We start from the raw sequence: 16,189 nt of genomic DNA, 5'->3' as shown, positions 1-16,189 counted from the left end.
TTTCCAAAGTACTGATCGAATGGAAGCAGCATCCTGGCTGGATACACTCTCTGGTAGGCTGGGTTTAGGCAGAGGGGGCTGCTGTACTGAATTAACTCCTTGAGATCCGATTCACAGATGGATGAAGCCTTTGAAATTTAAAAAACAAAAATAAAGCTACCTTTCTGAGGAGAAGATTAGTAGATTGATGGATGGTTCTTTATTAACTGTATCATAGCATGTTGGAAAATATGACAGAATCAATCCATTTGTTTCTATCAGATCACATAATCATTTGGGATGACAGTTCAGCTTAGTATTCTGCTTTGTTGAAAGCACCACAAACATTGATCTTTTAAATCTGCATATTTCAGAAGAGCAGAAATTTACTGTAGAAAGCTGACCCCATTTCAGAACTGAAAGTTCTTTTCTTAGTGATGGATTAAGCTCAGATTTTTTAAATTGCCCTATTTAGGGCTTCAAGTTGGCCACTGAGAGGAGAAATGGGCCATAAATTTCAAATCAAGTTTGTAATCCTAAAAACAGATTTTAAAAATCTCCCTCAGATGTTGTAAGTTTCATGCAGTTACTTATCTGTCCACATGTGTGTACTCCCATTTTCTTCGACCAGAGTCATGAAGTGGGCTCAAGTATGTTATCTGAATAGAGTTCCAAGCTTCTCTTGCAAGAAAATGGCCAAGTCGTTAGAGTTCATGCCAGACAGCTTGCAAGTGGCATTATAATATTTCTATGAAAGCCTTTCTCTTTTGTGGTTATTGCTTGCTCATTCTGCAGCTGCTGTCTCCCTATCAATCAAGACGATTTAGTGGGAGCTTCAAGGTTGATTGCATAGTTAAGGACTTGCCAGAAGAAAGTTTTTGACTGATGGAATGTCCAAACTCTAAAGGCTCATGGAATGCTGTGGGTGATGCTAGGTGCTGAGGTGTGGCTTAGCCTTTTTACGGACACGCTTTTGCCTGTTTGAACTGTACAGCTTCTCATAAGCACAGGAGCCCTATTGTTAAAGAGCTTGCATGAATATTGCTCGAGCTTGCCCAGTTGGCAAAATTTGTATTATTTTGACCATCTGCCATTCTGCTTAGCTGTAGGAACGCGAGCTACCCTCCTGCTTTCTCCCTGGGGAAAAAAAATCAGAATGTTTCTTCTCCTAATCCAGAACTAACAAAGCTCTACTTTTTCACAGTTAACTTCTTTAAACACCAACACATATTTTACATTTATCTGTAAGAGAATATTCTTCCTTTTTCTTTCCCTACCTATATCTTCTCTCTAAAATATATATCTGGTAAGTGAAAAACAATTCTAGTTTGTAATGTGAAATCGATCATACAATTGCTTGTTAAGTATTTCAGGACTGAAAATTGCCTGGAATTAGCAACTGAGTCATAGCACAATTGTGGGTTGTTGGAGTTTTTGGGGGGTTTTTTGTTTTGTTTTGTTTTGTTTTTTAGTTAAATGCTAGTACATTTCATTAGCATGCTCATTTGATGGGGAGATGCATTTTAATGATCCTTCTTTGTCCTACTATGACAAAGTATGGCTCCCTGTCTTTGTCATAGGCAGCCTGATTTTAAAGACAAAACTAGTAGGAGGGAAACAGAGCTCTCCTTCTGTGTGCTTTACCAACTTTACTGAATGTCTGAGTTTGGCCCAGAAGAAATAAGAGAAAACACAGGTCTCTCTGAGGTTACAACCCTTTAAACCATTGGTTTTCAGTTCACACCAAGGAAGTTGCTGGTCTCAGATTGCTCTGTGTGCACTGGGGATTGTTGGAAGAACTGATTTTGAGATGGCATAGTGACAATCTCAAGACAAACCAATGGAAAGACACAGATTATGCATGAAACAACCCCTGTGATATGGTCTGAATCAAATGAAACACTAACTGTTGAAAAGCAAAACCCCTGAAGAGAAGCCATGTTAATAAGACCATAGAAGTACAGCTCTTGAACATTTTCCTTATGGGGAAACCTGGGCTGTGACCGAAGTAAGGCTGATGAAATGGCCTTCTTGATGACTGAATTGTCGTGGGGAAGACCAGCCTGCAGCAGCAACAACCTCCCTCTATTGCAGGAGACATTCTTGTATTCCTCAGAGTGTGATTAGAAGTGCCCTGGGAGAAGCTGAGAGCTGCACAAGGGCAGGTTTTAAGTTTATTCATTTTTTCCAGAGGTAAATGGCTATATCCGCTTGTGTTCTGGTTCAAACCAGTTATTTAATTCTGACCTCTAGTCATAGCCACCTTAGGGAAATAATTGAGTTATAGCTTAATGTTTCAGATATCAGTGTGTAAATATTTGTAGATGCCATTGACACTATCAGGGATTCACTAAGCTTTGCATAAAGTTTCTAGATACTCCTTGGAGTACTGATAGAATATGAGGCTCTGGGATTACTGCCTCTTAGGAAGTCTTTGTATTCTCCAGTTTGGCTTGCGGGTAAAACATCCTCATCAGGCAGCATGGAATTTAGAGCTGGAATGGTGCTTTAGAAATTGTAATCTAACATCCCCATGTTGTAGATGAGAAAATTGAGGCACAGACATTCCAGTTTACTTGCCTGGTGACACAGGTAGCAAATTGGATTTGAATTGGTGTCCTCTTGAATCAGAGTTGGTGTGGTTTCCACTCTGTATACCTGCCACACATTTAAACACTTAACAAAGATCAAGGGTAAAGAAAATACTAATGTGCTTGACGCCTATTTGAATGAGAAGCTGGCTAGAGCCACCTTACGCTGAGCTGAGATTACAGTCCCCTTTCCCATGAACCCAGCCTTTCTCCATTTGGACCATTGAAGAAAAGAAGCCTTTAACTCTGCTTTCCTTTGTTCTTTCTCTGCTTTCTTTGCAGATAGTCTCACCACCAGTGTGAGTGCTGACCTTCCTGTTTCTGTTGGAGGAGAATTGGCTGGTCAAACGTCTCCATCACTAACTCGTGCCCCCAAACTCAAAAGCTCTGGGAAACTTCGCCGTTCTGCTAGTGCCCTCAGCAAATCCTCAAATTAAAGTACGTTAGAAACTCAAAGAAAATGTTTGAGCTGACTCAAAATAGTCTATGTCAACGATTGTCTGACCTTCACAGGATGATTTTGTGCTGTAAGATCACAGTTCCTTCCAAAGAAGAAAAGTTCACCACCACACAAGTTTCACTTCACTCTCCCTTGTGCATTATTTGTGCCTAGACTAGGAACAGCAAGTACAAGGGATCCTACATGGCTTTTGATGTGTATCACAGATAACAGGTTGTGTATAAGTCAAGTACTTTTTTCTTATTTATAGACAGAAGCACAACTGTCATAGGAAGATACAAAACAGATATTGAAGCAAATGGTTTATGGTATTGTCTTTGGTTGTATTGATTTTATTAATATTCACTCAGATCTTAGGATTTGTGTTTTAGTTAAAAAAAAAAAACTTTCATCATCATAGAAAACTGGCTTTCCCCAAGGGCTTTTCCTCATGGCCCAGAAGTGATTTCACTTCATTTTGTTTCACTCACTTCACTACCTAGTCAGATATCAGGATGTAATTTTCCACCAGGTACCCACTAGCACTGGATAAGTTTTAATGATAGTCTGTAGAGCTTCCAGGTCATCGCTGAGAGATATCAAAGCATTGGAGATACAACTTTCTAGGAATGCAGGTCAAATCAAATTATAGCAAACCCTCATTCATTGATAATCTTTCATATGGAAAAGCAAAAGTTGCTTAGCTGAACAAATAGTTTAAGTTCTGCAATATGAGTCTGTAACCTCTATTACTTGACCATCATTCAAACTTTGGAATCTGTTTTCATGCAGATATTGTCATTATAACAGCAGCTAACTAGGATGTGACTAGCACTCTTGAAGGCCTTGAGTTCTAATGCATGAGAGCCTTGTTTGCTAGGAACACTTTTCCTTTTATGCCCCAAATCTTAACTTGAGCATTCCTACCAACATAACTATAACCACAGAAGAATGTCAGCCTATAGATTCCAATTCTTTCAGCCTCTCAAGCAAGGCACAAACACACTGAAAGCCAGCCTTGTGCAAGATGCCGTATTGCAGAGATAAAAACCATCAAGTGTCTCTATAGGGCCCACCATGTTCCAGGTATGAAGTACACTATTGCAGATGAGAGGCTGATAACACAAAAGGAGAATTGCCTGGCATTAACCCAGCTTCTGAGTAGATAAATAACCACATTTTGTGGCCCCAGTCATTTATTCTAATTGGCTAATGTTAAGAGACCTACTAGCTAGTTATTAAAGCTTCAAACTGCACTAAGACTTTTAGGACACCCAGTACGTTTTCTTTTAAGATCATCTCCAAAGTGCATAGATCCTCATTAGCCAACTTTGAAATTTTTCACAAACCAAGAGAAGTAAACCCAGTCAGTGAAGGATGTGGACAGGGAGATGAGTGTGAACAAGTCAGGACTGGCAGCTGGTATTGTGATGAATGCTCAAGGTTACAGAAGAAATCAGATCATATGGATGATATTAACTCTTCCTCTTTCACTTTTTTCTTCTTTTCATTCCCCTTTATATTTTCATGCAGTTCTGTGAAATACCTTCCTGACACCTTTTGTTTGAGGGTTACTGTGAAGGCCTGCAGAAATGGTATCTGTCCAGTTAATCTGTTCCTATGTACACAGCCATTTTGACCATTTGGATGGCACTACAAGCAAAACAGTAGAACTCATTGTGCATGGAGTCAGCCTAAAGCCCTCACCTGACTTTTAACAATGTGTGTGAGCTTAGTCAGGAGTCAGGAAACCTCTAAGTACCCTGTAGGAAGGGTTCAGACCTTCTAATCAGTTGCTTTGAAGGCCACTGAATTATGTACCATAAGGAGTTTAGGAATTAGAATTCTTTTCTAGTTGCTAGAGACATGCCACCAAAAAAAGTAGTATGTGTGTAACCTGGATGTAGGCAGGTAGTTGGGACATTTCAAGGAGCATAAGGGAAAATTCAGCCACTTCAGATCGTTTTTGTTTTGTAAACTAGTCTATTTATGTAAGTATTCTCTGGCTCCTTATCATAGTATCAAGATTAGTTGATTTTCAAGGATTTTTTTCCTGATTATGCCAGCAAATACCTCATCCCCATTTTGTTGTGTTTTAAATGTACACCTGAAACAAAGGCAAACAGCCTTTTAGCTTTTTATTGTTTCTGGTTTTTAAACACCGTAGAAGAACCTAATAGGCTAAGTAAATTTAGGGTTTCTAAACTTGGAGTTGGCCCAGAGTTCATTGAGATAACTCTTTGAGGAACATGTAATCATCAGGTATTATGAAAGCATGTGAAATAACCGGGTTTCTAGAAGTGATGATGATGCATGTCAACATATTAGAGGGCCAACTTAACGTCCCTTTATTTCTTACTTATTATGTTACAGAACCACAAGCTTATGCCGATGTATTTCAGATACATCAGGGCAGACGGCTGATGTTCCTGTTAGAAACTCTGATTATCAGAGGCTTGGTTCTAAAATGCAGTTTGCTTCAGGACAGGCACAGTCTTATTTTGGCTCATGCTTTACTTTCTGTGGCAAAAAAAGGGGAGGAGCTAATTTCATCTGCAATTTTTATAACCAAAAATTACAAAGAAAAAAAATTAGTTCTTACTAGAAGTGATTTACATGCTTGGTACCATTTAATCTGGAGATTTTTTTTGAGGAAGATAATTTTATGTACAAATGAACTACTATCATTTTTACTATTGGGGTGGCAAATGGAAATGCTCGTTATCTCATTTAGAAAAGCAAATATTGCACCTTCATAATAAATGCCTTTCAGCAAAATTGAGTTGATAATCAGTCAGCACACACCCCTAGGTACCAGTGCTGACAAATCACATTAGCAGGTCAACCATCTGTGAATTAAAGTGTCCCTAATTAGACCTAAATGTGATAAGACTTGTTGGCTTTAAGACAGTGTTAGGTATGCCGAGTTCTCCCTCATCGGCATGTAACTGATGCTCTATAGCTAAAAACTAATGTAGCAAAATTTCATGGACTGTTTTTGTTCTTAAAAGTAGTGCTACTAAAAAGGGGTAGAAATGAAACACCCAAACTAGACAAAAGCAAGAAAATTTAGCCATATCAAGTGACTCTCCCAAGTGTCTTTAAATGCATGCAGTCAGTGACACAGGCCCTAGGAACTACAGGGTAAGGGTAGGGTTTGTAGCCTTGGACTAGGTGGCTTGTGTTGATTGGCCAAACCCTGAGCCTTATTTTTTAAAAATCATGCAGATTCATATAGCAATGCAAAAATCTCTAGGTCTTTCCTTAGGTCTAATTAATCTGTTCTTCCTCCAATGTTGAATTTGTTTTTATCATGTTGTATGACAATTTGAGGAATACCTTAAAATTTACTGTGACTTCTCCATAATTATGTTTTTATCTCTTCTATATGTGAAACTAAATTCCATGTGGGACAAGCCATTGTTTTTAGTTACATTCAATATCTCTGTATGATATATACATTAAATGAATGTTTTCTGTTTCCACATCTACAATGTTTAGTGTGTATGTAAATAAGGAAAGGTATTTGATAAATTCAGTAAAAATTAACTTATAGTGTATCATCTGCTTTTGATTTTATTTTTCCTTTATTTAATTAAAACCCAACATCAAGGTTTAAAGTGATAAGACTTTCCAGTCCAGCACTGGATGTCACTACTCCTTATGCAAGCTTATATAGAACCTGCCTTTGCAGGCATTTTTTCACAGCAGGTCAAGAACTGTTGGCAAAGGCAGACCTAATCCCTGAAAACAACAGAAAGAAATTGTTCCTCTTGCCTACTACAGCTCAACTTTGGAATTAAGATTCTCTTTTGTGATAACATAGTATGTTGATAAAGTAATTTAGAAAAGCAGCACTTGTGTGCTATATATTTATTTACTCTTTAATTATTTGATGTGAGGAGTTCGTGGTTATTAATCACTAATAAAATGTGTCAGATTTATATGGGGTGATGTAATTCAAATGACATTTTCCCCAATGGTGACCTAAAAGGTTACCTTCCAAAATTACACAAATTCAGAAGTGCATTAATTAAAATTCTCTCTCTGTCCATGAAGCATAGTGTTAAGAGCAAAATAAAAGTTGATTTCATAGAAATATTTGCATACAGTTTGCACATCCATTTCCTAATTAATCAAAATCAATCCCTTTTATTCCTGTGTTAAAGCAAATGGTATTAAAAAAATCCAAAAATGGTTCATTTGATCTGATACAGCTGCTTTGGTGCCCTAAAAATGTCAACATAGGATTGTCAACAAAAGATTTAGACCTCATCTTAAACAACCCCTTTACAGATGAAGAAACTGAGGTCCAGAGAGGTTGTGGTTTGTCCCAGGTTATTGAAGTAGCTGAGCTAGGATTCAAATATAGGCTTTATCACATCACATCCAGCATTCTCCCACTCCGAGATGCTGTCTGTCTGCCACACCCTCTAAAAGTTTTACATACCTGGTTTTCTCATTGATAAAACAGATGGCTACTACACATTTATTTTCATGGATTTTGTCCCCAATATTTGAATGAGAGATGTATAGCTTTTACATAATTTGTGTGTCATAAGCTTCTTGTTATATAGTTTCATTTAGGTCAAGCATAAAATGAGAAGCATTGGAAGCTAAAGGGAGGAATACTTGACGGGCCCCAAGATATACACACACATAAAATCACAGGACTCTAGCATGTTAGAGGGTTCCACCACGAAGTATTTAGTAAAAAAGACATGACTACAAATTGAACAGGATATGAAGATCCGGCGTAGTCAGTGCTTGTGGAGGGAGAGCCTACATCAGGCAGATCACAGATCTCATTAAGATCCAAGGACCTAAATGAAAGATGTAGATTTAATACTACCTTCCTTTGAATGGACATACACAAATGGTGGCAGTAGCATCTTATATGGCAGACAGCAGTGCCATTCTGATAGCTTAGGACCAGAAGTGAAGTTTGGATTCAAAGGGCTGCACTTGAGGACCTAGAGGGCCACATGTGGCCTTGAGACCACAGGTTCCCCACCCCTGGAGAGGAACTACCTGTCATGTCCCATTCCCTAGGGCCTTCACCATGCTCTGGTAAGTAAGGAGCTCCCTTTTCTGAGCAGCATTGATGTGGTTAGTACATTAAATTAAGTAGCAAGTTGTTAGATTACATTCTAGAGGTCTGAAAAAACTAGTGCTACTTGAAAAGAGGCCTGATTTCTACAATGACTACATTAGAAGAAAAAAAAAACAACTTTGAAAGATTTTAGAACTGATCAGTGCAGTGATAAACCACAATTCCAGAGGACTGAGATGAAACATGCTACCCACCTCCTGCCAGAGAGGCAGTGGACTTAAAATGCAGAAACTTGATACATTTTGGACATGGTCTTGATAAGAGGTTTTTTTTTTTATTAAGATATTTTATATTTAGTTTACAGCACTCAGTTTTGCATGATTCTGAGTTCCAGATATTCTTCCCCACTCCTACCCCCCCTCCCTCCCCAAGACAGCATGGAATCTGATATATCTTCTACATATAACTGCATTGAACTTATTTACACAATAGTCAAGTTGTAAAGAAGAATTATGACCAATGGAATGAATTATGAGAACAAAGAAACAAAAACAAAAAAAAACAAAAGAAAAGAAAAAAAAAAAGGGAGAGCAGTGTGCCTCAATCTGCATTCAGACCCCATAGTTCTTTCTCTGTATGTAGATAGCTCTCTCCATCATGAGTCCTTTGGAGTTGTCTTTGAACCTTGTATTGCTGAGAAGAGCCAAGTCTATCAAGGTTAGTCCTCACAGAATCCATATATCTGTGGTTGTGTATAATGTTCTCCTAGTTCTGTTCCGCTTACTCAGCATTCTATCATGTAGGTTTTTCCAGGTTAGAGGTTTGTTTTTTTTAATTATTCCATTAGAGTGAGAGGGATATAACTTGTGAAGACTTCCCAGGGTAAGAATATAGGGGCTACTCTCTTCTCATATTTCTGGAATAAGGAATGTCTGAAGGAATCGGAGAGGCTTGGAATTTAACCTTGTAACGACTTACCTAACTTCTAGAAAGTCAGGGCCTGAAGCCGTAGGTGCCCCTCCCTTCACCCTCTCTTGGTGCTAGCACAAGAATTTTACCAAATAAGGAGATAATGGACTACCTGTGAGCTGTTTATTCTCTGCTCCAGGAAGGTCCCCCTCTCCTTCCTCATCCCTTCTCTTTTACCTTAGCCATATCATCGCCACATCAGTAGCTAAATAAGGAGGTATGTCTGGATTGTCTGTGCTTGATTTCCTGGTCCTTTGTCTAGTCTTTCATGCCAAGATTGTAAGCCTGCCTCCCAGCCAATGGAGAGGAGGGATAGTGGTGGGCAGGAATCTTTTGCCTGAGGGTATATCTGTTGGTGCCTTGCCTTCTGTAGCTCGCCTCCCTCCACTAGTTCGTCCTAGTGGAGGTGACGCCCAAATCTCACGAGATTTGTAAAATAAAAGTAATTCCTTTTCTGTCCCTACCTGAGAAGCCTCTGTGAATTATTGGGGTACTCGGGTGGTCTTGCCACCCCACACAGAGAAAAGGAGAATAAAATGGGAGGGAAAGAAAATAAATGCATGTAAAAAGGTTAAAATTATAGTGAGGGAGTTCATTTCACTATGAACTTGGGAGGGCAAGACAAGTTTTGAACCATAAGATAACTATATGACTCCAAAATACATTTGTATTTGTTCATGAGCTTTAAAATCACTCATTAATCTAAATAAGTGAATGAAAAGACAAATGGAAAACAAAAGCCCCATTTTCTTTCCTGGGATTAGCTTTGATTTAGAGAGGATTTTCCCTATGTTCTTTGCCTAACCAGGGATGTTGTTTAAAAGCATATCATATTTTTAATGTACAATTTCCCAGCAAAGTGTTTGAGCTTAAGTTCAATGGCTTGCTTAGCCTAGAACGATAGTTCTCAACCTTTGAGCCTACAAATTTGTGGGGAGCTGCCAAGCTATTAATAAGAGTTTGTAAATCTACACAGGCACAAGCATGATTAGATTGAGCTTTATTTAGCTGCAACCAAATGTACAGTGCCGCTAACTAATAAAAAGGCAAATATAATTTCTGCAGAGTGAACGATGTCTCGTTCATATATTCATTATTTTTCAAATGTATGCAAATGCTGCTCTAATGAATGAAATATAAATTCAATTTAAAATGTTAATAATTTCATAGGAGGTCTTTGCCATATACTACATTTCCTCAGTCAACAGATGACAATACAATTCCTATTATGCAGAAAACTGTACCATCTTTTGATGTTAAACTGCTTTAAAAGATAGGGAGCCACCATCTAGAAGATTGGGAACAGGACCAGGAGTAAGGAGAATTCCCCAAGGGCTGGTCTCATCACTGACTCCTTGGATAAAGTGCTTCTATGACTTGCCACTTTCTCATTTATCCAAGTGAATTCATACCTAATCCTCGCCCAAAAATCTGAGGAGGAACAGGTCTGACAACCTGTCAACCCTCTGATTTCTGCTAAAAGTAACTGTTTTAACACAATTGGACTAATTGTGTGCTGTAATGATTTTCCTATTCATTGTTACTGTCTCAGTCACTGTGGTTTATGGTTTTAGATTCTAGGATAAACTTTACTAATACAGGCACACCTCAGAGATATAGTGGGTTCAGTTCCAGACTGCTGCAATAAAGCAAATACCACAATAAAGCAAGTCACAAATTTTTTGGTTTCCCAGTGCATATAAAAGTTATGTTTACACTATACTTTAGTCTATTAGATGTGCAATAGTATTATGTCTAAAAAAATTCACATACCTTAATTAAAAAATACTTTTTTGCTAAAAAAAGGAATGCTAACCATCAGTCTTTAGCAAGTCATCTTTTGCCTGGTGGACGGTCTTGCCTCAATGTTGCTGCTGCTGACTGACCAGGGCGGTGGTTGCTGAAGATTGGGGTGGCTACAGCAATTTCTTAAGATAACAACAATGTAATTTGCCACATCATTAACTCTTCCTTTCGCTGAAACACTTAAGAGACCATTGGAGGGTTATTAATTGGCCTAATTTCAACATTATTGTATCTCAGAGGAGAAGGAGAGAGTAGAACAGTCAAAACATGCGCGACATTTATCATTGTCTTACATAGGTGCAGTTCATGGTTCCCCAAAACAATGACAAGAGCCATGACATCAAAGATCACTGACCACAGATCACTATAATAATCATAATAAGTTTGAAATATTGCGAGAATTACCAAAATGTGACACAGGGACACAGTGTGAGCACACGCTGTTGGAAAACTGCTGCTGATATACTTTCTTGACTCAGGAATGCCACAAACCTTCAATTTGCAAAAAATGCAATATCTAGGAAGTACAGTAAATTGAAGTGCAATAAAATTAGGTATGCCTGTATCTTAAACTTTCCAGATGCCCGTTTAAAAGCTCTTTAGTCTTAGAACCCATAACATACAATTCCAAGAATGTAGTAACAAATGTCTGTTTACCTTGCTCCAAAGGGGACCCCCTGCTATAGTTTATGTTTTCATTGAATAGTGATGTATAAAGAGGGGCAGCTAGGTGACACAATGGATAGATCACTGGGCCTAGAGTAAGGAAGACCTGGGTTCAAATCCAGCCTCAGACACTTAGTAGCTATATGACCCTGGGCAAATCACTTAACCCTATTTGCCTCAGTTTCCTCAAATGTCAAATCACTGTAGTATCTTTGCCAAGAAAACCCTAAATGGGGTCATGAAGAATCAAACACAACTGAAGAACAACAAATGATATATAAAGGAGGGATTCTGACCCACAAATTGTCATGGTTCAACGTCGGCAGAAATCTTCAGCAAGATACACAACATTAGAAAACACTTAGGACAGAGGCAAAATTTTGGAATAACAAACTCTTGTTGGTTCTGGAAATGCCCACCAGAGACTGTTGCTGAAAGCAGTGTTCTGCAGAACTTAACTTGGACTTCCTTCCTCTAACTGCATGCCAGGAGTTGAGAATCTTTTTAAGATATATACTCCTGGCTAATATTAGAATTATGTAACTATTTAAGTGAATGTTAACGGGTTCTTATCCTTAGTGTACAGTCAAGATTATCTTCCCAGGATGAGGGTCACACAGATATTAAATGTCTAAAATGAGATTTGAATTCACGTTTTCTTGACTCCAGCCTTCCATTAGCTGTACCACCCAGCTACCTCAAGATCCTTTATGTTCTCTCTGCAGCTTGTGACACTGTTGGATGCCCATTTTCCTTAGTCCATCCTCAGTGGGTATTCACGATACTTCTGTGTACTGATTCTCTTCCCACCTGTGTGACTACTCTTTGGTCACTTTAGCTGGATTGTCATCCATATCCCACCCTAAATGCATGGGTGTATGCCAGTGCAGACAAAGCATTTTGTATTTAATCATGAAGGCAATAGGGAGGCACTAGAGTTATTGAATAGGAGGGATGACATGATGGGACCTGCACTTCACGATGGATTGGAGTAGGAAGAGACTTAGGCAGACGCCCTCCCCACCCCCAGCATTGTGCTCATTTCAACTGTGTCTTGTATAATAGCAATGAGAACTTTGCCCCCAAATTACTAATCTTCGTCATCTTGACCACAGATGCTTTCTGTTTAATTGCCTTTAACAATGAGAATAAAAGCAAAAACTTGAGTCTCATGACACATGAAACTTCCTGTAAGAAAAATATATTAGAATTGCTTACAAAACAAATATTGTACCCTAATCAGTGCTTCAGTGCAATGTTAGACCTAGACTTTGCTCATTAAATGCATTTATAGTCAATTTGAGAGATAAGACAAAGATTCGGGTAATGATGATGTTGGGCAGATAGGTAGCACAGTAGTTAGCTTGCCAGGAAGGAAATGGCAAACCACTCTATTATCTTTGCCAAGAAAACCCCAAGTGGAGTCATGAAGAGTCAGGCATGACTGATATGACTGAACAGCAACAACAAAATAGTAGCCTTTCTTTGCCCTTTTTTGTTTGGGGCTTAAACAGTTAAAAAAATCTAAACTATTTTTGACTTCTAAATCCATTCTTCAGATTTTAAGTTTTAATCTTAGCTGGACCACACACACACACACACACACACACACACACACACACACACACGCACACACACACACACACAATGAGTTTTATTCTAAGACCCTGTCATGTTGAAATGTTTCTCTGATAATCATTGCTCCCTTTATAAAGTGATGAGTCAAGGCAAATGGAAAACCTTCTCCCTTTGCATTATGACTTCTTTGTAGGCTCCCCCATACTCCACAGCTGATACCATTACATTCTTAGATCTCTCATACTAATAGAGAAGACAACATGAAAATGGCAAGGTACATAAAGTGTAAGTGGAAGATAATCTTGTGAGGAAGAAAAAGGCTAGGAAAGAAGGGGGAGACAAGGAAAGGCCGCCTGCACAAGGCAGGCTTTGAGCTGAGTCTTGAAAGAAGCCAGACAAGGTAAGAGGGAGGTGTTGGACAATCAGTACAAAGTCAGAGTTACAAGATGGCGTGCCATGTTCCAGGAACAGTAAGTAGGCCAGTATAGCTAGATCAAAGAGTGAATGGAGGGAAATAAAGTATAAGAAGATGAGAATGGTAGGAAGAGGCTAGGTTGTGAAAAGTTTTAAATGCCAAAGAATTTTACATTTGATCCTGGCAACAATAAAGAGCCAGTAGAGTTCATTGGGTGACATGATCAATTTTAGGAAAATCTCTTTGGCAGTTGAATACAGAATGAATTGGATTGGGGAGAGACCTGAGGCAGGAGGACCAATTAGAAGGTTATTGCAATGGTCCAGTTAAGAAGTGATGCGGGCTTGAATACCGGTGATGGGTGAGTGGAGAGAAGGGGGCACATGCAAGAGACATTGTGAAGGTAGAAATTACAAAATTTGGCAACAGGTTGGATGTGTGGGATAATTGTGAGTGAGGAGACAAGAGTGACTCTGAGATTTTGAGCCTGGGTGACTGGGAAGATCATGGTTTCTTCAACAGTGTAGGAAAGTTCATACATGGGGAGGATTTAAGAGTAATAATATTGAGTTCTGTTTTAGACATGTTAGGTTTAATATGCCTATGGGACATTCAAATTAAGATGTTCAAAAGGGAATTGGTGATGTAGGTCTGGATCTGAGAAGAGGTGCTGGATAGATACGTAGATCTGGGCTTCTCTGCATAGATATGATAAATGAACTTATGGGAGCTATGAGATCACCTCACATGACAGCCAAAAGGAAAAGAGTAATGGACCTAGGACAGAGCTTTGAGGGGATTGTCTGTGTGTGATCTGGATAAATATCCAGCAATGGAGATGAGAAAGAGTAGTCAGGAGAACCAGGAGAGAGCAGTTCCATGAAAAACGAGAGAGGAGAGAATAGCCAAGAAATGAGGGTGATCTGCAGTGTCAGAGGCTACAGAGAGGCCAGAAAGAGAAGGACCAAGAAAGGATCATTCTTTGACAATTAACAGATCATTGGTAATTTTAGAGAGGGCCAACGTGAGAAGGCCAGATTGCAGGGGGCTTAGATGCAAGTTAGATGAGAGGAGGTGGAAGCACCTAATGTATATGGCTTTTTCGAGGATTTTAGCTGGGAAGCAGAGGAGACATATAGGATGATAGCAGGCAGAGGCAGGGTTAAACTATTACTACCCTCAGCTCACACTGTTGCATCAAAAGGAAATTACCCTAAAACTTCAGCTCTACAAATGAACTCCACTGGACAAATTTGTTTTTGGACAAGAAGGCTCTCTATGTATGAGGATAGAGCTTTTTATTTCCCACTGTTTTGTGATATTTCTGCCTTTGTCAGAATGCCATATTGCAAGATGAGTTGAGCTGTTGTGCCTTTAAAACTTGAATTATTTTTAATGTGCATTAATTATACTCTCCAATTTCCTTCATAGGAAAGGGGTAAGTAGTTAAGACTATTTTTATTTTTTAACTACAAATCTTATTCTTAGAAGGGAGCACAGTCTTCAGAAATGATCCTTCCAAAATCACATTTTTTCCATTAATACTTAGTGACTTGCGTTATGCCACTCAGATGATAATAAGTACTTTTGATCAATATTTTCAAAGAAATGGCAGCTGGGCTAAGTGCAAAAGCTGGAAATTGATAAGAGCTCTCCTCCCTGATCCAGCAGAGCATTTTTAGCAATTATCTGTCAAACAGTTTCAACCAGTGAAGACTGGGCATTAATGGTATTATCTTCTACTTCCTCCAAAAAAAATGTGACACCATTTTGCCATCTGTAATTATGAACCATTACTAACCCCCTGGTTGTTCTTTATCTACCAGTCATTCAAAGAAATGTGTTGGTGCCCCTCTCCTTTTAAAAATTTTTGAAAGTAATACTCTGAATTTTTTTCTAAGAAAACATAGCAATATTTTGCTACACGAACCCAAATAGGAATATTATATAATCGAAACAGGTATTGTAATAATTATTTGTTATAACTTCAGTGAAGTACTCAAAAAGTATGCAAGAAACTTTCACGTTTCTAGGCACACTTTTTTTTACTTTTTTGCTGGGCAATTGGGGTTAAGTGACTTGCCCAAGGTCACACAGCTAGTACACGTGTCAAGTGTCTAAGGCCTCATTTGAACTCAGGTCCTCCTGACTCCAGGGCCGGTGCTCTACTCACTGTGCCACCTAGCTGCCCCAAGGCACACATTTTTTAACTCTACCTGTTCATTATTGAGAATCTAGTTGTAAATGAAACCAGGCTTTGCTTTTCCATGAAAGTAACCCTCATTAAACGGCCAATTGGCTAAGAAGAAAAGGTTAATCAAAAGTGAAGAAAACCAGCATTCTATAGTGACAAAATACAACATATTTTATAAAACAAAAAAAGAGATCCCAACATGAGAGAGAACCTTCTGCATTTCCCATTTGTCGGTGCCCTGCACGTGACAACTTTCCCAAGAGTTTTCTGATTTTGATAGGCAGGTCAAGGCAACATCTGTGAGGTCATTGGTCTTCTTTGAGAACAAAGGATGGACAACAGCAACTGATTTTAATTCCAATTGTTACCATTTAAAAATTGGCATGCGGCTAAAAGCTCCAGGGATATGATTTCAGAGTGAATAAATAAGTCAACAGTCAACAAACACTTACTAAGTGCCTCCTATGGACTGGTCAATGTGCTAAGGGCCAAGGATATA

General features: G+C 38.8%; 1 protein-coding gene across 1 annotated transcript in view; it reads left to right on the top strand.

Moving 5' to 3' along the window:
• The window catches only part of RALGAPA2 (Ral GTPase activating protein catalytic subunit alpha 2), a 409,611-nt gene extending 402,555 nt beyond the window's left edge, over nt 1–7,056 (top strand). The window contains exon 39 of the mRNA XM_036748146.1: nt 2,853–7,056. Coding sequence (XP_036604041.1) covers nt 2,853–3,007 — 155 coding nt within the window. The 3' untranslated portion in view covers nt 3,008–7,056. The remainder of the gene's footprint in view (nt 1–2,852) is intronic.
• The last annotated feature ends 9,133 nt before the right edge of the window (nt 7,057–16,189 follow it).

This window comes from Trichosurus vulpecula, chromosome 3 (genome assembly GCF_011100635.1).
Source record: "Trichosurus vulpecula isolate mTriVul1 chromosome 3, mTriVul1.pri, whole genome shotgun sequence".
Lineage (NCBI taxonomy): Eukaryota > Metazoa > Chordata > Mammalia > Diprotodontia > Phalangeridae > Trichosurus > Trichosurus vulpecula.
Note: the sequence above shows the minus strand (reverse complement) of the source record. Positions and strands in the feature narration are given on the sequence as shown.